Source organism: Cucurbita moschata, unplaced genomic scaffold, assembly GCF_002738365.1.
Source record: "Cucurbita moschata cultivar Rifu unplaced genomic scaffold, Cmos_1.0 Cmo_Scf00021, whole genome shotgun sequence".
NCBI classification, from domain to species: Eukaryota; Viridiplantae; Streptophyta; class Magnoliopsida; order Cucurbitales; family Cucurbitaceae; genus Cucurbita; species Cucurbita moschata.
The window spans coordinates 2,035,359-2,058,404 of record NW_019268537.1 but is presented as its reverse complement, the minus strand read 5'-3'; the positions used below and the strand labels follow the sequence as shown (position 1 = coordinate 2,058,404).

Genomic DNA, 23,046 nt, shown 5'->3' with positions numbered 1-23,046 from the left:
TACTTCTTCACGATCATGTCAGACTTCGCAATCCATCCGACCAGCGTCTTTACTAGCATGTTGCCTCAAAACCTAACTCTGATACCATTTATAACGGTCCAAGTCTACCACTAGCAAATATTATTCGTTTTAGCCCATTACGTATGGTCGTCATACTCACGATTTTAAAACACATAGATGGTTTCCACACCTTTATAAGAAATGTTTTATTCCCATCTCCAACCAACGTGGGACCCTACAATAAAACATTCATGTCATGCACAACAACACACTCCATCTAAAAGTTTAAAAAATGCAAGCAGTAATATTAATTAAAGATTTAGAATAAAAAAATGTAAAAAGAAATATGGTCTAAATGTTTATATTGATAATTCATATATAATGTAACAGAGAGAAAATAGTAACTAATAGATTAAGCTCAGTATATATATATATTAATTAGATGAATGGTTATTTATTATACTTTTTTTTAAAATATTATGAAAATTTGTGCGCCATTTGCATAGTAATAATAGAACATTGTAACCTCATAAAGGTGGCCAAGATGGCCATGTGCATTCTAAGCTTAGCTACTTATTAGGAAGACCTTTGAATTCAAGGTACCTAGATTTAGAGTTTTTTTTTTTTTTTAATTTTTTTGTTTAGTATTAAAACATTTAAAATAGTAAGCATGGAGGGAGCTTGGGAGTAAAATAAACCCATTTGAATTTTAAAACAAATAAATAATATATAATAGACGACTTTTAGAACAATTGTTATAAAATAAATCTGCGTGTTTGCCATTGTTTTAAAATATTCTTTAATAGATTTACTCCGATAATATATTTTTATTTAGTCTGCATATTGAAAGGTATTTTTGATACTACTGTGTATAGTATAATTAATTATAGTTCTAAATTTTAAATATTTTTATTTTAGGGATATTATGGTGGCACCCAAATAAGAACATGGAGTGGATTGGCTAATCTCACGTAACATGACACTTTTAGAAGGTGAATTATTATTTTCCTACGTGGAGTCTACGTGGATTATAACATGGTAGTTGTCAAATGTGTCTTTTTTTCTAATTGGAATTTATATATATATATTCATTCCAGAACAATTTGTTTTATAATATACCTATTTAATTTGTAAAATATATCATTTAATTTTGTAATATCTTCACTTTCAAAAGCTTTATTATAGACTTTTAAAGAAATTAAAAAATATTGTTGCACTTACCAAGAAAGAATGTTACGGTGGCATCCAAGTAAGGAAATGATGTGGATTGGCTAAGCTTGTCTAACATGACACATTTAGAAGGTGAGCTACTATCTTCCTACGTGGACTCTACGCTGTCTATAACATATCTTCCTACGTGGACCTGACGTGGTCTACAACAAGATAGTTGCCAACTTTGCCTTTTTTCCTAATTGGAATTTATATTTTTTTTTATATATATTCTTTAAGAACTATTTGTTATATATATATATATATATATAATTTATAAAATATATCATTTAATTTTGTCTCGTTATCCACTTTATCATGTTATGTATTAATATGAACTTCATAGTTTTAAAACGTGTTTGGTAGAGATAATTTAAAAACTGATTTTCTCTCCATTATTTTCTATTTTTAGAATCTCCACAACCTATTTTTTTTTTTTTTTTTATATCAAGAGTGGTCGGCAATAATGTCATATCACTAAAATTAAAGCACCGCCATATTTTAATTCACTTATATCTTCCCGTTATTAAATTGAAGGGACGACCATCTTTCGACCACATTCAATAATTTCCCTCTTAATTATTATTTTTATTTTTCTATTTCATTAAATGCAAGCCGAACAATTCACCAGCCCATTTAATCATGCCACCGGTGTGTACAAATGACAGGGACATAGTAAATACAAACTAATGACTCGCGCTTACTAGAAATTCTTCGTTGAGTCTTAACAATTGCAATGATCTATCCCCATCATGATGAAATTTCAAAGATTACTCGGTCTTGTCGGCCAAAGTTATAGACTCGTTGAATACATCATTGTAACGCGCGTACGATCCAAAACATCTAAAGCATCACAGACTTGTTATTGCCTTAAACTTCCTTGGCCTAAGCGGCTGTAGTCCCTCTAAGAAGATGGCTACATAGGGATTTCTCCGCGTAGCTAGTTTGTAGGCTAAGGTTTCATTCGTTAATGAAATTAACCAAACAAATCCCTCTACCAACTAAGAACGACCATGCACCACAATTCTGTCAATTCTTACTATGTCTGGATCGGATAAGTTTTCCCGTGTTGAGTTAAATTAAGTCGCAGGCTCCACTCCTGATGCCATCCTTCTGTCAATTCCTTAAAACAATATCTGTCTATCCGCGATCGGTCCACACATATATATTTAAATTAGATATATCATAAAATATGAAATAATAATAGATTGCCCAGGCTATCTCAAAATAAATAAATTAGTAATAAATATATGTCTGGTGGAGGCGTACCTTCTGGATTCACATTCTGACCTTGTGATGCACGTGACAAAAGAAAAAACAAAAAAAAATATTTTATTTTGTTTTTATTTTATTTTTAAATACAAAAATAGTGAGATTTGGACCTTAATTTAAGAAAATCAGTGCACGCCAATAATTTTAATATTTTTTAAATTATATCGCTTTCAAATATAAAAATTAGTCAATAATAAATGGACCCTTTTTTTTGTATATTGATTTATGCTAATTATGACGATATTATGTTATATAAAATATGATTAATCAGTATTAAGGTTAATTGGCGTTTTCTTTTTTTATTAAAACTTGCCACGCAAGCAATATTTATTATTATTATTTAGAAGAATTATTTTACAAGAATCAGTTGGACATGGACTAGCAAACCAAGAAAATAACTTGACTGCTGTAAGCGACAAATCTCTTGTTATAATTATTAATATTCTTATTATTATTATTTGAAAAATGAAAAAAAAAAAAAAAAAAGATTTGAAATTTTACTAAAGATTATATCGTGTATTTTTTTAATCGTTAAAAACTATAGTGTAATGTTAAAATTTGGATTTTTAGTCGCTCTTATATCATGTTAGGAATCATGACTTTCCACAATTGTATGATATTGTCGTCTTTGAGTATAAGCTCTCATAGTTTTGCTTTGAACTTTCCCAAAATGCTTCGTACAAATAGAGATAGGATTCCTCACTTATAAACGCATGATCCTCCACTAAATTAACCAATGTGTACTCACTCCCAACAATACTTAACAGATGACTTATAATTTTCTTTTCCGCTTTTTAATAAATATTATATTAAAAAATAAAAACTTTAAAATAACGATTATTTTTCTAAAAAATAATAAACAAAAACAATTAAAAAAAAACTCGATCATTGATGTGATTCTACAGAAATAAATGAATAATTTCACAAGAATAAAAAATGAAATAGACGAGAGGAAGAAGACTCCTCCATCACAACACCACCACCGTGGATATTGATTGGTTAAAGAATAACAACTAAGGAGATCGGGAAAGTTTTTTTTTTTTGCCCCGGACTATTTATTTCATCTTATTTATTTATTTGTCTTTTCTCAATCCGTTTAAAGATAATTGCTTTGTTTGATCATTTTACTGTATATTCGATGTAATTTTCACGACATCATCGTCGTTTTTAACCTTCGTATTCCCATATTTTTGTCTACTCAATGTCAGTACTCACTCTTGCACCTATTCATATTCACTCTCAATACTCGTATCATTGTATATAGTTTTTATTAACAGTAGCGTAAAAGTAGTGTTCCAACTTGTTTTGAGATAAAAAGGACGAAGTGGAAGTAGAGTAGAAAACGACTAAGAAACTCGAAAAGAGAATAAGAGAGTAGAAGAGTTTATATATTTTACACAAGGGTAACGTTGTAATTTCATATTTGAAGTAAATAATTTGGTAACTTTGTTTACCACATGGTTAAAACTTAAAAAATCGAAAGTTTGTAAACATTAAAAACAATTTATTAAAAGTATTAAACAAAAGTCGCAAATTATTTATAATTTTCATTATTATTATTTAAATAAGTTAATTAAACAAAAAAACATAAAACCATTATCAAACGCCAAAAATATTTCGTTATTACAGAGAAGATTTATTGGGCAAAAAATAAAAGCCCAGCCCATAAAAAAGGGGTCCATAATTGGGTAAAATTTGAGCCTATTGGGCCAAACATTCAGCCCATTAAGGTTGTTGACTTTTGTTGACTGTTTCCTAATTTAGTGGACAAACCAATGGCACACCGACACGTGGTCCAATAAACGTAAACCCATTTCAACCGGGAAAAACGGAATAAATGGAATTATTAAAATTCCTAAGTTTTGTCCCACTTTTTTTTTGTTATTATTGAATCAAATAATTGGTTTAATCTAAATTGATGGTAAAAAACTTTCAAACTTTTACTCATAAAGATAAACGACGTTAATATTATTTAATTTTTTTTTTAAAGATATGGTAAAAATATTTTTTAACCATTAACTCACAATTTTGTTTTAATTCAAGGGAATAATAAAGGTAAAATTAAGGAGGAGTAATTTTTTCATTCATATGGAGAGGTAATTTTAGCGTGAAAAAAGAAAAAGTAAAAGTAATAAATAAGTAAAATTCCAACTTTGGGCATGGTGAGCATCGACGTAACGCAACAGCATAATGCATAAAGCCAGGGAGTCGATCACAGCCTCCATAGAACCATCCACTCCTCAGCTCTCTGAAGCCCTTCTCATGGCTTCACGCAGACTTCTCTCCTCTCTTCTCAGATCATCCGCCGGAAGAGCTTCCTCCAGATCTCCTCTCTCCAATCCCAATCCAAGAATTTCACCCACTACAACTTCACGCGCTTCTCCTTACGGGTATATTCTCTCTCGCGTGGCTGAGTATGCGACTTCTGCTGCGGCGGCTGCGCCTCCATCACCACCGCCTCCGGCGAAGGATGCCGCAAAAGGAGGGAGGATTACTGATGAGTTTACTGGTGCCGGTGCGCTTGGACAGGTGTGTCAGGTGATTGGTGCTGTCGTCGACGTGTGATCTCCTCTCGAGGTGCTTGACAACCCGATCCGTTTAGTGCTCGAGGTTGCTCAGCATTTGGGGGAGAACATGGTTCGGACTATTGCTATGGATGGGACTGAAGGGCTTGTTAGATGACAGCGCGTGCTCAATACTGGTTCTCCTATCACTGTGAGTTTTGGTATTTGCTTCATCGCTACTCATTTGATTAGGTTAAATGGCGTTTTCTTGTTTATTTACGTTTTGACATTTGGTTGTGTCGTCATATCGGTGTGGTATGAATGAAGTGGAGATGGATTTCTTTTTCGCATGACATGGACTTGGTGATCAATGATATCCTCAGATCCCTTTATTATTGTTACTTTTCTACAAATTTGTACACAATGTAAGATTTTGTGTTAAATTTGAGCAGAATGAGTTGATGTGGACAACTATTGTAGGGAATTATAATTCAGTAGTTCGACTTATTTCCCCTTGTTATGATAACTTCAATGTAAGGAAAGTCTTCTAGACCTGTTCCTTTGTGAAATATTTTAGTTTTAAGGAAGGCTAATGCTTAATAGAGGAGATATGAACATTGTCTAATTTTTACCAAATCTCGTGATCCGGTTTACTATCTTTGATTGAATGGTGAACTGGTATTTTGTAGATGGTCATGAATTCTGTATTTTCTGTTGAATCCCGCAGCTGATGCACGTTCTTGAGTTTGATTGCTTCTTCCACAGATCAAGACATCATGCGTTTTATTATGTTTCGCTCCTATCTTTTATATATTACGTTTTGCTCTGCCTTTTGGACAATTTGTTTCTTGGTTATCCATGTTTTTTAGCCCAACTTTTTTCAGGATAATTCATGGGATTTTTCTTTTCTAACATTTAAAGACTTGACAGGTGCCTGTTGGTAGGGCTACACTTGGCCATATCATGAATGTTACTGGAGAACCCATTGATGAGAGAGGCGATATTAGTCGGAAATTTTGAAACTACGCAAGTAATTATGATGATTAATTTGGGTTTGGGATAGAGGGTTCATAAATATGTTGTGTTTTAACAGAGACGGACCACTTCCTACCAATTCATAGAGAAGCTCCAGCATTTGTTGAGCAGGCAACTGAACAGCAAATTATTGACACTGGAATCAAGGTACAATAATGGATTTAGAACGAGTCTGTTTATGCTTAGATGAGATGATTAGGTGTGGTACGTGTGCAATGAAGTCACGCATAAAGCTTTTTTGGTCATAGGCTGTTGACCTTCTTGCTCCACACCAAAGAGGTGGAAAGATTGGGCTGTTTGGTGGTGCTAGTGTTGGAAAAACTGTTCTAATTATGGAACTTATTAACAATGTAGCCAAAGCTCATGGTTGGTTTTATGAAATGCTTCTCAAATAAGGCTTTACTTCTAAATTATTAGTGTATTTAGATCTTGCCTTTCTCCTTTGATCAGGTGGGTTTTCTGTGTTTGCTGGTGTTGTGAAGGCAATGACTTGTACCGGGAAATGATTGAAAGTGGTGTCATTAAGCTAGGTGACAAGCAGGTACCAGAAGTTCTTCTTCTCCATTTCTTTCCTGCCCAAAAAGAGTAATTGTACTTCATCTTTGCTAGGCCGATAGCAAATGTGCCCTTGTCTATGGTCAAATGAATGAGCCCCCAGGTGCTCGTGCTCGTGTTGGTGTTACTAGACTAACTGTGGCTGAGCACTTCCGTGATGTGAAGGGCAATGCTTCTCTTCATCGTCAACATTTTCCGTTCTACCCAGGTAAGCTTGTGCTCCGAGGTTCTTATTGATGCTCTGTTTTGTTAAGATCTTACTGTGCCATTGTCAAGTTGAGAATCATATTAACGGCTTGTCTTATTTCAAATTATCCTTTTTCTTCTGTCTCACAGGCTAACTCAGAAGTGTCTGCTTTGCTTGGTCGTATCCCATCTGCTGTCGGTTACCAACCAACCTTGGCTACTGATCTTGGAGGCCTTCAAGAGCATACCACAACCACAAAGAAAGGTTCTATCACTTCAATTCAAGCTATCTACGTGCTTGCTGATGACTTGACTGACCCTGCTCCTGCTACCACTTTTGCTCACTTGGATGCCACAACTATGTTGTCACGACAGGTGCAATCAGGTTTAATTCTGAGATTATTTCATACGTTGTATTCTACCCTATCTGACTGTTTTCCTGGTAAACAGATCTCTGAGCTCGGTATCTATCCTGCTGTTGATCCATTGGACTCTACATCTCGAATGCTTTCTCCTCATATTTTGGGTGAGGAACACTACAAATACTGCTCGTGGAGTGCAAAAGGTGCTTCAAAATTACAAGAACTTGCAAGATATTATTGCCATTTTGGGTATGGATGAGCTTAGTGAAGATGACAAGTTGACGGTTGCACGTGCTCGTAAGATCCCCAAAGGTTCTTGAGTCAGCCTTTCCATGTTGCAGAAGTCTTCACGGGTGCTCCTGGAAAATACGTGGAGTTGAAAGAGAGCATTACCAGCTTCCAGGTATCTTTCAGGCCTTATATTTGATTACTATTTGGCTTTTGAAAATGGGTATTGATTTCTCACAAACAGTACTTTGGTGTTTGTATGAATAGGGGGTGTTGGATGGAAAGTACGATGATCTTTCAGAGCAGGCATTTTACATGGTGAGGTGATTGGCAAGGCAGAAAAGATTGCCAAGGATTCTGCTGCTGCTTAGTTTACCATTTTTGTTCTTCCTTCAGCTTGATAATTATGAAAATTAATAACTTAGGAGGTGCTGGCGAATTAATACAGAGTTTTCAATTTTTGGTTGAGATGCAACGCAACCAGAGATATCTTCTGCTCTGTTCTAAGTTTTGATGCAGAATCGGGACGAGAGTGTCACCAGCATCATAATACGGCTTCTCTGTGTGCTCCTTTGCTCTGTTCTTTTTAACAAGGGGAGGAAACAGCAGGACATGTACAAATTTTGCCATAACATTTTACCGTATAATCAAATCCCTTCTATATTCATGTTAGTCGAATTATATTTATGTTAGTGCATAAACGACGTAGTTTTTCATCTTTTTCTTAAGTTGCTCAAGAACTTAAAATATATGTTAATACAATACTCTTAGTCAATGTATATGTTTGTATATATAGAAAACATTACAGCAAAAATGGCAGGAAATTAAAGACAGAAAATCGAAACAGACCCAACGGCTGAGAGTATGCTACAAACTAATCTCATCGATCTAGTTATCCTCCAGCATCCAAGGATGGTTTGTAAAGGCGCCACGTGGAACTCCAATTAATCTTTCTCCTCCCGATTATTTGGTTTTAGCGGCGCGTTCTATCAAATCGCCACCTCATTGCAACCTGACCATCTCGCCAAAGCCGCCGGCTTTCTTCGTCCCTTTTCCGCCGTCAACGCCAAACTCCGGTATATAACTAAGCTCCATCTCCATGTCGATATCCATTTCCTTCCCTAATTCTTCTCTCTCTCTCTCCCTTTCCCTTCCCTCCTCTCTTCCCCATGCCCTCTTTCCCTCTCCTCCCTCTTCCATGTCTCTCCTCCGCCGCTTGACGCCCGGCAATCTTAGATTTAACCTCCGTCAGCGCTCCGGCCGATTCGCTACCGCTGCTGCTGCAGCCGTACGTCAGGACACCGCTGCTTGGACTCAAGCTCCTCTCGCCCAAGTTGAGCCTGCCGCGGAGTCACTCTTCCATATTTCCATAGACGTGTCAGACGCGCCGGACCTCGCTGCTTCTCACACGCGTGCTGGTCAATACCTGCAGCTTCGTGTCCCTGACGTGGAGAAACCGACGTTCCTTGCCATTGCGTCTCCTCCGTTACTTGCGTCTGCGGAAGGCGTCTTTGAGTTCCTGGTGAAGAGCGTGGAGGGCTCAATCGCTGAGCTTCTCTGTGGATTGAAGAAAGGAGATGTCGTACAACTCAGTCAGGTCATGGGGAAGGGGTTCGATGTCGATCAAATCGCGCCGCCTCAAGATTACCCTACCGTTTTTATTTTTGCTACTGGATCTGGAATCAGGTGCGCGCTCATTTCTCGTTTTAGAACTTCATTCTCCTCTTTTGGCTTAACTTATCCCAACATGCTTTGTTTTCTAGTTTTCTGTTCTTCGTTGATTTTCTTCAAACATATGGATGTTCTCGTACAAATAATAACGAATTAGAATCAGAAGATTGTGAACTTCAATTTTGGTTAATGTTTATATGCGCTGTAAGGTTATATATCGATTTTGTTTCCTTTAGCTTTAGCTCCTGGTGTAGAAAACGGAAATTCAAGAGCAAAAAGTCGCCATTTCGAGTGGCTTGTTAAGGTCAGGGCAGGAGATTGTTAAGTTGGACAACGATAGAGAGTTTGTAATTGTACTTTCTTTGTATGGAACTCAGATCCCTCGACAAAAACTATGACAAAACTGGGAGCGGTTCATATTTTTCATCTCCTATATGTCTGAAGTGTCTAAACAGTGGATAAACTCTAAAGACATTAATGCAAATTTTAGGGTGTCTTGTAAAAATGGCGTATATATTTGAGATGAGATCAAGATCAGTATTGTAGTCCTACCGTTGTAAGCATCCTTCTGAGCAAACCCAAAGTTGTTGAAACCAATATTGTCCGAGAGATTGTTCAAATTAAAAGTTTGAATGTGTCGGAACATAGCTTCTGTCCAGAGTTCACTCAACTGAAAATTATATCATCGTCTTTGTAGTTGTAACTTGATTCGAAGTTGCTAACCCAATTCACAATCAGATGAAAAATTGAACTTCCCCTTTTCTACCGTTGTGATTAACAATTGAATCTTCATTATAAACGTCTTAAGTTAGAATATGTTTCCTTTTGAAGTTCGCTTAGGAGATAGGGTTGGAAGTGTAATGAGACGTGGAACGATACCTCTGTGTACTCCTTCAATCTCCCTAGGAGAGGATATGGGGGCAGAGGGTTATTTGATTCTTGTTTTTGTAGTGATTGCTCAGTGTTTGAGTTTACCATATAATCGTCTTGGATATTTCCTCTTTGTACGATCGTTTTAATAAATAAGCATTGCTATACTTATCAATTATTGTTTGTCACATTGTTATTTTTACGTAAACGATTTTCCTTTTCATTAACTAAACAAATCATCAGGCTACAATCTGGTCATATTTTGTGGTCATGGCTTATTTTGTATAGGATGCGATGGTAGTAGGTCTTGTTTTTCATTTGCTTTATAGTGCCCAGTGCTCAAGGGATATATTCCTTAGCTATAGGATATGATGTTGCTACGCTTTTGCTGCTCAATGTGTCCAGTTGTCTCACAGTAAGGGAACTTTGGTATACTTTATTGTGAACAGTATCAGCCATATGCAGTAGAAATAACTTCAGTTTTTTACTTTCCGTTTGCTTTGCTGGTCTGACTGTTTACTTATCGATTTTGTGTAGTCCAATACGATCTCTAATTGAGTCAGGCTTTGGCGCAAGTAAGAGGTCTGATGTGAGGCTATATTATGGTGCAAGAAACCTCAAAAGAATGGCTTATCAGGTCTAGTTAATATTTACTTGTTGCATTGCCGCTTATTATCTACAGAAACAAGATCTGTGAAACTCATTTGTTTCTTTCTTTTATAGGATAGATTCGATGAGTGGGAATCTTCTGGTGTTAAGGTTGTGCCTGTATTGTCACAACCTGAGAATGATTGGACTGGTGAAAGTGGCTATGTTCAGGTAGGTCTCCATCTCCTTATTTAGTTCTGTTGAAATTGTGGGAATGTGGGTTAACGCCTGCCGTTTTTTCCCCCTTCTTATAGGCTGCCTTCACGAAAGCAAAGAAAGCTTTCGACCCTCGTTCGTCGGGTGCTATACTCTGTGGTCAGAAACAGATGACTGAGGTACCCTGTGCTAGTTCACTGTTCTTCTTCTTATTATTTATTATAAAATGAAAGAATACAAAGACATACATAAAATAAGTCCAAACAAAAAGAGCCTCAAAACAAATTATAGAAAGAGACTCCAATCTGAAAACAGGACCAATATCACAAGTACAAAAAGGCCTAGTGATCCTGCCCAAAGAGCAATAAATCTAGCCACCTCCCTACCTTCCTCATCTGATCTCTCAACCTCTCGTTGCTGTTATTTCTAGATTGTGCTATTATATGATCCTGAACCACTGCTATGAAGGAAGGGTAATGTCAAGGTCATCCTGATGTTTGCTTGGTGTAGTGCTATTATATGATTTGATTACTCGAGGACTCGATTCTTAAAATTGCCATTTGTTCTGCTTATATTGGTTGTGAATGAATGACCTAGTGGAATCATTCAGTTGAGAAAATAATGAACAAGTAATTTAGTGTTATATCCTGGCTAAAATGATAATCTCTAAAGCAAACACTCATTTTCTCATCGTTTTTGCAGGAAGTTACATCAATTCTTGTAGCAGATGGAGTCTCTAGTGAGAAGATACTAAAGAACTTTTAAAAAAGAAACAAACAGATGATAGCATTGTTGTAATCCATTAGGTCGAAGTTGTTTATAATCATTTGTTTCACCCTACTGCTGAGGGTAAGCACCTCAGCTTGGACAAGATAAAAAAAAAAAAGTATTTTGGGGAATAGAAACATCTACAATATTTATGTCCAAATTTTTCAGGACTGATGCGCCAAGGTGTAGAACTTCTACCTCCCATCTGTTCTCATTTGGAGGTCAGGTTCACACGTACTATTAGAAATTTCTTGGAACTTCATATTTTTGCAATAAAATTCTCCATATTTGAAGATCCTATAATTTATAATTAAGGTCAGAAAAAGCTTCATTTTGATTAGGATACCATGCCATTCCCATATTGCGTGATTTTGCTGGTCTATTGCTAATGATATTTGATTGCTAACCACTTCAAACTCATCAAATAGATGGTTTTTATGGAAGATCAATAGGCGTAGAGGATATTTGAAGATTGGCCATGAGGGTCAGCTCGGCTCTCTGTTATCTTATCCCGAGCTAGGATGTTCTACGCATTGTCACCAGCAGGTGCATAAAAACTTCTGGTAAGGAAATTGCATCATATTCATCTTAATTGATAAATGATGTTAAGCATATGACCAATTTTTGGTCTTTCAAGTCCATTTATCATAGGAATACTAAATTCTTTTAAGTATACAAGCAGTAGAAGTGTACGAAAGACCACATGAACACAAGAAGGCCAATAAAACTTAGGCAAAATGTCTTAGTTATAAGAATTTAATAGCAGCAGATTTACAGCCAAAGGTTATGTGGCCTGAATAAAGTGTGATACATAGATGTAAATCCTAAATCGCCTGCAAGAACTGTCTTCACAATGATACAGTAACAATTCACATGAAACGAACATGCACAGGAACAATCAACCAATATCTGCAAGAATCATAAAGTAGTATCTCCCATCATCTCATCTAGTATTTGGGGTTAATGAGAATCCTTAGCACGACCATGGTTATTTCCATCAGAGTTATTGTCAGCATGTTCTTCATCGATCTGGGTCAAACCACCGGCACCTGAGTGATGGTGCCGGTGTTTGTTAGGGTGGCTACTCTTGTGCCTGTATTGTAATGCTGAATCTTCACGATCAGCATCAGATAACCTCCCTGAGGCCTGGCTTCTAGCATCACACCTCCAGTGATTACAATCTAATGAATCAATACTACATGATCGATGGGACTGCTCGTGTTGACGATGCCTTCCACGCTTTTCCCTTCGATTATTATTCTCACTGCTAGAATCATCAGATGATGAATAGCCAATATGTCTATGATGTCTGTTATGCCTGGAACGACATCTTTTTCTTGTCTCAACATCATCATCACTAGAACTAGAGTAACTTTCATCAGAACTTGAATTGTCATGCGCATGTCTTCTATGGTTTCTCTTCTTCCTCCTACCTTCATCAGAGTGTCCATCAAATTCATCACTGCTGTCATCGTGAGATGATTGATGTCGTTTCAGCTTTCTCTTAGATCTTCTATCTTTCCTCTTCTCACTGTCACCTGAATCAGAGTGGCTATGTCTCCTGTGTTTCTTATGAGTTCTCTTACCTGCTTTCCTTCCTCGCTCATGGCTATCACTTTCTGTATCAGTATCAGAATCTGATACTGATCTTCTTTTATGCTTGGCAGCTTTAAGCTTCCTTGCTTTGGCTTCAGCAGCCTCTGCCTTAGCAGCAGCTTCAAGTCTTTGTTCCCATTTCAATGGGGCTTCCTTCTTCTCCAAAGCTCTCCTCTTCTTCTCCTCAACCAATTGGATGAATTTCTTGGTGTCCATTTAGATATAAAAACCAGCTCAAAACCTGCATTTTGGTATGATGATGACCGGAAGTGCATCTCACAAAAGAGAAAAAACAATGTTAGTTCTTCCCACCTAAGCTGAAATCATATCCCATTCCACAAAAAGAAAAGATTGAAGGATGCTACAACAAAAATGACGGACCACAATATTTTAGTAGAAGAAAATTATTCCAAATGTAGTTCACTTTCTTACCTTATCTGCAGAAAATGAGTTCAGCCTTCAGGATAAGAATTCAGCTCCCCACAGCCAACTTCAGGCCTACGCACTACACATATGCACAGAAAAATCCACAGATTATTAACTATGACGAAGATCAAACAAGTCCACCTCGATGGTGTTAAGAAAAACTGTAAAGCCATGCTGCACATTCCCCACTTGGTTCTATCATAATGAATCTTCAACTAATCTGCCCTATAATTTAAAGCAATCCTACATCTTTTTATTACAAACACTCTATGAACAGCAAAATTCTCGTAAACCCACAAAACAAAGAACCCCAGAACCCTTAGCCAAGTGGGGGTTTGTTCAGAAGAGATCTACACGGTGAAAAAGAAAACAACCACCCCCACACAAATCAACCAACCATAAAACTCAGATCTACCCAAAAAGGAAGAAGAACAGAAAAAACAAAACAAAACAATCGCTAGGTCTGATGATGAAAAGGCGTGATTAGGGGATTGGAATGTTACATACCTGAATCTGAAGGCGAGTGGAAACAAGATTGCAAGAGAAAGAGGAAGATGGAAGGATGGAGACGTAGAAGAAGAAGAAGAAGAAGAAGAAGAGTGGTTAGGGCTTGTCTTTGACTTTGTATCGACTGGGGAGTTCAAATTTCAGAAAGCTCCAAGGGATATGCCTAAATTGGAGAACAAATGCCACTTTTATATACGCGCCCTGCCGCCACCATCAACCTTTTCCCTTTCTTTTTCCTTTTCCTTTTACCAAATTTTAAATTTAGATAATTTTTTTTTTAATTTAAAATACAGTTTTAGTTTCTACATTTTATATTTTGTTCTTAGTCCCTGGAATTATTTTTAATAACTTTTTCCTTTTAGAATTAGAAAAACTGAGTCAGTTGGAAAAATTGATAGGTTTTATTCTAAATTAATTTTAGACACAAAAATTATGAAAAATAAACATTATTTATAATTTGCTTATAATTTGGGGAGATTGAATTAAAAGTATACTCATTTATAAAAGAAAAATAAAATTAACAACTTATTAGTATTTTATAAAATTAATAGATTTACTAGATACAAAGTTAAAAATTAAATTTATATGTTATATTTTATAGATTAATTAACTTAATTATTTTTAATATACTTTTGGACATCAAATTGAAAGTTTTTCGTTTTTAAAGTCCAAGAATCTATCTTAAAATCGAAAGTTCAAAAATGAAATAGAGACAAACTTATACATACATGCATTTAGCATAGGGGACTGAGTTAAAAACGAGAATGAAGACCATATATAGAGAGAGACAAACGCGCTATAAATTAAGCTTTGAATAATAATACTTTTAGAACTTACATTAAAAATAAGAAGAGAAAACCCAAAAATGAATCAACTTCGTAGTTCTAATGTTCTAGTTCTAATGTTGTTGTTGTGAATGAGAAGCTATAGTATTAGCAAACTCCATATTGTACAATAAAACTAAGCATTCATGATCATTGTCAAGATCGGCACTATACAAAGCCATTTGGGTGGGAAATCAATATTAAATACAACAATCACTCTGTAAAAAGATTCAATTCAAAGCACAACACCAAGCAACAACAACAATTGAAACTACCTATGCAACTATGTTCTTCTGATTCCTCTAGGTGCTGTTTCTTCAAAATTTCCATTCACTTTTCAAATCTATTTACACCTAACACACAGATGAGCATCAAAGACCCATGGATAATACAGCCCCCTAACACTTTTCAAGGTTTGTGTTGGGCATATATTGATGTCTGGACTGCCTGGTGAGCAGACGGAGCTTTTCCATTGACAAGAACTTGTTCTAAGAAATCGACCCGGATTGAATTGAACTGGTAATGCTGGTTCAATATATTCAAACTCTAAGCTCATTTACATGTCATTTTATGGATAAATGTGCAAATGAATTGTTATTTTTGGTGCAGTAATGAGCAATATTATTAAACATGCCATAAGACACTTAACAATCAAGCATCTAAATTAAATTAGACAGAAAAATATAATTGAAAATAATTGAGATAAATACCTTTCCCTTCCAAGAAAAATCAAAGTTGCGATAATACGGTTCCAGTAATGTTATCTGATCTCCTACCTTAACCTGGGAGGAATTTTTTTTCATAAGACTGATGAAAGATAACAGCACAAGGCATGGTTGTTGCAGGGTGCATTAAAGATTAAGCAAAGTAATCTTAACACGAGATCGGTATTGGCAATCAAATCGATAAAGTTGAAACATAAAACCTGTATTACTGTATCTTACCGTATCATTCCGCATACCATACAAAGATACAACAAAGCATGCTTGGTTTGAATCACACAACAAATAATATCTGCAAACCAAACAACAAAGTTGTGTGATAATCTTGGCAACAGACACGAATGCAAGATTAAAAGTACTACGCAACTTGTAGAATACAAGCAAACACTTCCTTTTTTTCTCTCAATCAAACCCCGACCCCAATTGAACTTACACAAGTACGGCACAGACAAGAGTACATAAATAAAAAAATCCACAACATTACAGGAGCAGAAGAGAAACAATATAGCGTAGCTGCTGTAATAGCTAAAACGTGCGCGTTAAGGAGTGGCTGGCTTTTGTTGATGGAAACCCAAACTTTCATAAGGACAAATGAAAGAAGTGTCTAGATGAACTAACTAACAAGGAAATTGGTTTCATCAGAGTCAATACGCATGGGAGAACTTACAGTGGGGCAAGACTATCATGCTTAATGAAGAACAACACCTTCCCAATTACTGCAACTGATTTGTTCAGACCCTCTGACAGAAGGTCTACAGTGGCTCTCTTGTATGACGAATTAGCTTAAAAAGTTAAAACAAACATAGAACAATCAGTAAATATTGAATAAAAGGAGGGAGAAAAAAGAACAAAATTTGATGATTAGTAAATTGCATATTCAGTGTAGAAGAGATTAATATGTTAAAGGTCTAGTTACTTACAACTAACAATATCCACTGATGATGAAAACGACGTGACTCTTCGTGTTTTAGCATGTGCCTAGAAGACAAAATAATATGAACATCATCTGTATACTAAGCCTCAGGAAAATCTGCATACATTTATTCAGTCATGTTATCATTTTCCTATTTTTCAATAAAATTAATGAAGTAGAGACTGGATTTGAGGTTTGTTTCGCATACATATTTTGTGTTTTGCAAATGAAAGAAAATGCATGAACCTAATGAGAAACTGAAATTAAAGAAGGTTTCTCTTTTCCTTTCTTAGTACACTCTTTGTAAGGACAGTAAGGAAGATGGTAAACATCTCTCTTTGGCCTGTGCTTACTCTAGGAGATTCTGATTGAGATTTTGCAACAAGTTCATTTTCACATGCCTCTTCCTCATTCAATTAAAGACTTATTGCTCACTACCTTGGTGGGCCTTTCTAGTCAAGGACTAAGGATGCAACTTTTGCTACTTCATGAGAAGCTTTGGATGGAAAGAAATAGGCAAATCTTCCACAAAGAGAGATCTTCGAGCGCTCTGAGTTGCACTCCTTTCTTATGTCTAGTTGGAGTTCTTTGATTTGTAGACACTTGGTTTTTTTTTTTTTTACATCCAATCGGTTGGAGAAATTTTTTTGTAATCTTATTGGTATTTAGATGGCACCCCACCTTACTTATCCACCCATTTTTGTACCTTCCCTTTCTCTTCTAAGACCACAAAAAATCAAAATATATAAATAAACTAAGAGGAAAAGTCTTTTCACTTCTTATTTCTAAGACCACTAATCATATGGAAGCCACATTTAAGAACCAGGCCACAAATCAAGATACAGAAAATGATTATAAACAACTATATGCACGTGTGAATGTATTTAAAAACAACAAGAGCTTGTGCCAACCAGGAAAAGAAAAGGAAACAAAGAAACAAAATCAACACGTAGTCAAAAGATGTGCAAGATTTATCATATTTATTCGCAAAGATGCGAGCATACCTTCAACATGTTATCCAATTTGTCAAGAAGATTCACCATCTTGTGGACCTCCCTAGTAGCGCTAAGACTAGGATCCTTCAAAGCAGCAGCCTCAAATCCACTTAGGGCCCTCTCATAGTTCTCCAGATATTTGTTAACCTAAAAGAGGAATGAGTCAGAAATTATGCATATATAAGAGAAGTTAATGAATTTGACTCTCTACAACAACAATATGTGAAGTGTTACAAAAGGTAGCAACGAGTAGTTAGGAATGAAATAAAAGTTTCCTCTTATCTTATTTGATTCACGTTCGACTTATAAACAAAAGCTCTCTACCTCTACCAAAAAATTAGGTCATTCTTTCCACTGCTTGCAACTACCATTTTCTTCCTCTCTTTCCTAAATTTGTGTCCTAATCATAATGGGGAATCTTACTCAACTCATACTTCAAAATCTATTGCCTAACATAAGAAACAAACCAAGGTGTTCACCTCAACTAATACATGGAAAGAATTTAGCACATATTCTCAAATGCTTGCAACCGCATTCTACTCTGAAACTATCCTTATTCACCCTCACAAATCTCTTCCTACACCGATTGACAATACACGGTATCCCTGTTCCTCAATTGACCAAACAAATTGACAGGCTAATCATGACCAATTTTTGTCCATTACATAAGAAATTTTTGTCGAGCTGAAACAGGCTCCATTCATTGATTGAATGACAGTAACCATAATATAATACATTTTAAGAAGGTTTAAAATTTAACTACTTAATAAACTTATAGAAAGCAAGCAATCACATTTGAGGTCAAATTAAACTGAAAAGGGAGGAGAAATTTAACTTACAGTTGCACAATTAAAATACAAGTCTGGATTTGACATCATTTTTTCATCTTTTTCCTGTAAAATAATATTAAAGATAAGCAAATTTTAAAGCCTCAAAATAAACCTGAAACTTACAAAAGATGCCTACCGCATTTTGATATGCCTTCAAAGATTGCAGAAGCTTATTATGATCCCACGCTCCAGTAACAAAAAAACTTGTGAGGCATGCATTTCCTAGATTATCTGCGAGACAAATTAGTGTGGATATGTGACGAAAATTGCAAGAGTAAGCTAGAAGATATAGGAAGACTGTATTCGACAACAAGGAATGAATATGCACATCAAAGAATGTTCCAGTTCTGAGCATGTTACAAGAAAGTTATCCAATCTATTATAGAAGACCTTACAAATAAGTTACTACAAAGATATGGCATATAAAGAACCCATGCAAGTCATAATTACAAATAAACATAATGTTATCACAAGCTTTGATGTGCAATCTTACACCAAGAGTTTCCATCCTTCACATCCAAAGTAACTGCTTCTTTTGCATGTTGAATGCTTTCTTCTACAAGTTTTGCCTCATTCTCAGTACCTATAGAAGGAACAAAATTTTGAATAAACAGATGAGATGAGCTGACATACATGTTCATTATCACGGTCAATCAGAAATTGTAACAAAACAAGCAAGTTAGTGAAATGAAAAATTCTATTAATTTGGAGGGCAAAAGAAAACTAGATCTATAACATTATGAAGTCTAAAGATTGCTTGTTTCGCTGACCAATATAACATGACATGCATGGTTTCCAAGATTAGCTTATATCAGTGGATAGTAGTCTAAACTTCATCAGAAAAGTTAATTCAAATTTTATTTTTAAAAAATTGAAAAATCAACACCATTCAGTAGCAAGATAAAAGAAAAACTCAATTTTGATGGTAGTATATTTTCATCAACACAAACAAATTAATAATGATAAGAAAGAAAGAAAGCAGACTATCTCTCATTTGTATAAAAATGAGGCTTCCCTCCTCTCAAAAAATTACTTTTGAATTGTCCAGACTAGTGCATAACACCCGCCTCAAAGAAGTCTTAATGCCCGAAAAAGGACGTTGCTTTTAAATTGCATAAAGTATACTTGGATGGTTTTCCTTTTTCTTTTTTCTTTTTTGGTTTGTGTGTGGCAAGGCAGAAGATATTCACCACATCTTTCTTCAAGGAATTCCAGGGAGAATTACAAGAGACCTTTATACTTGCTTGGTTGCTCATCATTCCCAAATGGAAAAAATGATCTTCCCGTTGGTTCTTGCTCTGGCATCTAGGAGAAGTTCAATATCATTTGTTTGATTGTAATATTGCATGTTTGCGGGGAGCTCGGAATGTAGGTAGGAAAGTTTTGGAGTTCAAAAACACTTGGGATTGAGTATCTCGCAACTTCTCTTTGGCAATCCAATATCAAAGAAATGTTAATACCAATTCTTTTATAATTGATAGTTTAAAAAAGCAAATTAACCTAATCTCTCTAGTCAAGACGCTTTCCCGTTTCTAGAAATATTTTCTAATTAACTGATACTCTCTCGAAAGCAACAAACAAGCTGCATCAAAGCACACACATTAAAAACATTTCCTTCCCTAGGCTATCACAATGAACTTCTAAGTAATCTTCCTTGTCCATTAAAAAAATAACCCTTTACAAGGAGGAAAATTCTAGGAAAAATTTTGAGAAATGGACAGGGTATTCTACTATTAAAGGTTACAATGAAAGAAGATGATGAAGGAGCAAAACACTTGCCTTGAGCCATTTTCCTTTCAAGCATTGATAGCTGACAAAGTAATTTTTTCTCTGGGCGCTGCAATGATAAACGTATCGTGCATTAATGTAATTGACTCAAATAGAAAGTGTATAATACAAGATGAAAAGAAACCAAGGAAATGTACAGTCATTTGGAACCTTGCTTAATGCTAAAGTAAAGCAGTTCTTTGCTGAAGATAGATCTCCTTTCTTCCAAATGCAGTTACCTAAACACAGCCAGGCATCCGCAAGAGAAGGATTCAACTTAACCTGGAGCTTGAAACAATCAAATTCATCACTCCAAACAAAAGCATACAAACTACAAAATCTTAATGATTTAAGACGCTTACAGCTTTGGAGAGATGATCCTCTGCTTCTTTTCTGTAGTCTGGAAATACGTCCAACATTTTTCCTCTCAGATATTCATACATAGCTCGCTGCAAAGGTGATTTCCTTTGTTCTGCCCCACGAAGAAACTTAACTAATAAGGAACAAAGATTTCTAGCTAGATCCAAGATAACATAAAATAAAAAGAACATGAACTAAATTAACTAGTCTCATAATTGAAAGCAGATGTGCTACAGAAACAAATCAACGAACAATTACGTTAGGACGCACTCATGTTATTACCAAACACAGGCCAATACACTAGACACCGAGCAACACTGCAGTAGCTTCCACAGCTAATGAAAACCTATTTTACCCGAAAGAATCAGCTAAAAGTTCAAGATATTCATAAATCAAACATCAAAGCAAGCACAGTGCCAAGATTCATTTCTGTTACTGCTCGTTTCCCAACATTTTCTCCAATACCAAAAGGTAAGGATAAAATCGCAAGTCGAGCTATTGCAATAAGAAAATTTGAAGAAGCTGAAATGAAAGCAGAATCGACCTGGAGAAATGGAATCGAGGATCTTGACAGCAAGATCCGATAGCTCCCGTAATTTGGAAAGTTTGTCATCGGAATTTACAGGAAAAAAGGTGTCTCTGATGTGATATAGCTCTTCGACCGCCGCTGTGGCTTTGTCGAATGTTTCTTCCTTGACTTCGCTGCACATCTCCTCCGTCAATCGGCCGACGGCGACAGTTCTCGGAGCAGAGCCCACCAGATGGGAGGCAGGCAAAAACTGTGTTGATATTGCTATATTGTTAAACTAAAAAACGACGCCGCTTTTTAGGATCAGGGGGCAAAACAATTAGTCCCATTTTAGGACCTCAAAATACATTACAACTCCACACATTTTTTAATTTTGTATTTAATACATAATTTACTATTATACTCCAAATTTTTAATTTTATGTTTGGCAGGTTTATGAATTTTTTTTTAATTAAAGATTAAACTATAATTTTAAAAGTTTATAACTAAATAAATAATTTAATCTTAATATTTATATATTTTATTCTCATACTTTTTTAATATTCTATTTAGTTATATACAAATTTGGTTTGCCTTTACCCATTTTACTTAACATATTACAACCGGAATTCAAATTATTGTTATTTTTTCTTTCTTTTTCTATTTTTCTTTATTTATTATTGTTCTTCTTCTTATTATTATTCTGATTTTGTCTTTGTCGTCTATTTATTAAGTAGTTTATATATACATACTGTTAAGGATATTTAGTAATAAATTATACTTTCCCGTATATATTATATTTGATATTTTATTATAAGGCAAATATCTAATATTTGCCTTATTACTATAGATATCTTTCCATTTATTGTTATTTCCATTTATTACTATTTCCATATCCTTGTAATTTATTCGATTATAAATAAGATAACTTTCACACCATTTAGGTGTGGTGGATTAATCAAACATTCACATGGTATCAGAGCCATTTTGGTTTAGCAACCTAGATCCTTTCTTTTCAATGGCTTTTGAAATCTTCTACTATTCTTCTCCACCACCACTGTTGTCTTTGATGCCGCAGAGGCAGTCGTCATGGCTGTCACATGCAGAGCCGATTGATTATTCTTCGGCTCCACCCTTTTGACCTCCAAATCATCCTTCGCCATACTCTGTACATACAACCTCACCTTTTCCAAACATAGCCTCTTTCATTTTCTTCCCAATTTTCCTTTCATCCTTCATCCTTCATCCTTCACAAAAACCCTAATCTTAGGATCTTCATCAGCATTTCTCTTCGAAAATATACAGAATCTCAATAAGCCCATTGACCTTCTGTAGAGATTTACCTTTGGAATCTGGGCGCCGCACTGGCATCTTCGCCAACCAAGTTGCCGCCGCCCTTCTCGCCAAAATTGGCTCCTTCGCCCCAATGTGGCGACTCTTCCAGCTGCCCTTCTCACCAAAATTGGCTCCTTCGCCCAATGTGGCGACTCTTTCGGCTTCAACATTGTCTTTGTCCCTTGCTCTAGGTTTCCCCTTCTACTTCTTGGGGTTAGACATATTCTCACCAGAGCCAAGGCAGCATCGTCGCTAAGCGACAATCCCTCTTCATGGGTTAGACATATTCTCGTCGAAGCCAAGGCAGCATCGCCGCTAAGCAGCAATCCCTCTGCAATTTTCGATGGCCAAGAAAGTGTTTCTCTACGCCTCCTCTGAACCAGGTTGTTGACATCTTCACGAAAAGTGTTTCGCAACCTCTTTGAATTTTTCAGATCCAAGCTTCACGTTCGTTCAAATCTGACGCTCAGCTTGCGGTGGGGTGTTAAGGATATTTAGTAATAAATTATACTTTCCCGTATATATTATATTTGATATTTTATTATAAGGCAAATATCTAATATTTGCCTTATTACTATAGATATCTTTCCATTTATTGTTATTTCCATTTATTACTATTTCCATATCCTTGTAATTTATTCGATTATAAATAAGATAACTTTCACACCATTTAGGTGTGGTGGATTAATCAAACATTCACACATACATATACATATACATACACACATGTATATGTATATGTATACGTATACGTATGTAAACTATTTAATAAATGAAATAAGTAAAAAGACAACTTGAA

General features: G+C 35.6%; 3 protein-coding genes and 1 pseudogene across 4 annotated transcripts; 2 read left to right on the top strand and 2 right to left on the bottom strand.

Annotated features, from left to right (window-relative positions):
• The first annotated feature begins 4,583 nt into the window (after positions 1-4,583).
• Positions 4,584-8,118, top strand: LOC111458541 (annotated as a pseudogene).
• A 199-nt stretch (positions 8,119-8,317) lies between these two features.
• Positions 8,318-11,764, top strand: LOC111458542 (fruit protein pKIWI502-like). Its single transcript, XM_023101281.1, has 5 exons — positions 8,318-9,037; positions 10,430-10,529; positions 10,616-10,711; positions 10,795-10,875; positions 11,399-11,764. Exons 1-5 carry the CDS (start codon positions 8,451-8,453, stop codon positions 11,459-11,461), a joined length of 927 nt encoding a protein of 308 aa, XP_022957049.1. The 5' UTR covers positions 8,318-8,450; the 3' UTR covers positions 11,462-11,764.
• Positions 11,765-12,192: 428 nt separating this feature from the next.
• Positions 12,193-14,207, bottom strand: LOC111458543 (CAX-interacting protein 4). 2 transcript variants are annotated; one of them, XM_023101283.1, is made up of 3 exons: positions 13,994-14,207; positions 13,493-13,565; positions 12,193-13,301 (listed from the first exon to the last, which is right to left on the bottom strand). In XM_023101283.1, exon 3 carries the CDS (start codon positions 13,274-13,276, stop codon positions 12,425-12,427), a length of 852 nt encoding a protein of 283 aa, XP_022957051.1. In that variant the 5' UTR covers positions 13,277-13,301; positions 13,493-13,565; positions 13,994-14,207; the 3' UTR covers positions 12,193-12,424. The 2 variants fall into 2 exon arrangements, with proteins under 2 accessions (XP_022957051.1, XP_022957050.1); XM_023101282.1 differs by having other exon boundaries at positions 12,193-13,335; positions 13,994-14,205.
• Positions 14,208-14,943: 736 nt separating this feature from the next.
• On the bottom strand, positions 14,944-21,235 carry LOC111458836 (tetratricopeptide repeat protein 5-like). Its single transcript, XM_023101672.1, has 13 exons — positions 20,949-21,235; positions 20,407-20,516; positions 20,216-20,326; positions 20,057-20,114; positions 18,771-18,860; positions 18,414-18,508; positions 18,287-18,340; positions 17,457-17,594; positions 16,460-16,517; positions 16,207-16,321; positions 15,762-15,831; positions 15,528-15,599; positions 14,944-15,342 (listed from the first exon to the last, which is right to left on the bottom strand). Exons 1-13 carry the CDS (start codon positions 21,112-21,114, stop codon positions 15,226-15,228), a joined length of 1,254 nt encoding a protein of 417 aa, XP_022957440.1. The 5' UTR covers positions 21,115-21,235; the 3' UTR covers positions 14,944-15,225.
• Between the last annotated feature and the right edge of the window lie 1,811 nt (positions 21,236-23,046).

Excerpts from the sequence above, each read along its gene's own strand:
- LOC111458836 (XM_023101672.1), bottom strand. The coding sequence starts at position 21,114 with ATGTGCAGCGAAGTCAAGGAAGAAACATTCGACAAAGCCACAGCGGCG. Across the intron at positions 15,832-16,206 it reads CATGATAGTCTTGCCCCACT|ATATTATTTGTTGTGTGATT; the intron begins GTAAGTTCTCCC and ends TTTGGTTTGCAG. Across the intron at positions 15,600-15,761 it reads ATGGTATGCGGAATGATACG|GTTAAGGTAGGAGATCAGAT; the intron begins GTAAGATACAGT and ends AATTCCTCCCAG.
- LOC111458543 (XM_023101283.1), bottom strand. The coding sequence starts at position 13,276 with ATGGACACCAAGAAATTCATCCAATTGGTTGAGGAGAAGAAGAGGAGA.
- LOC111458542 (XM_023101281.1), top strand. The coding sequence starts at position 8,451 with ATGTCGATATCCATTTCCTTCCCTAATTCTTCTCTCTCTCTCTCCCTT. Across the intron at positions 9,038-10,429 it reads GCTACTGGATCTGGAATCAG|TCCAATACGATCTCTAATTG; the intron begins GTGCGCGCTCAT and ends GATTTTGTGTAG. Across the intron at positions 10,876-11,398 it reads GTCAGAAACAGATGACTGAG|GAAGTTACATCAATTCTTGT; the intron begins GTACCCTGTGCT and ends TCGTTTTTGCAG.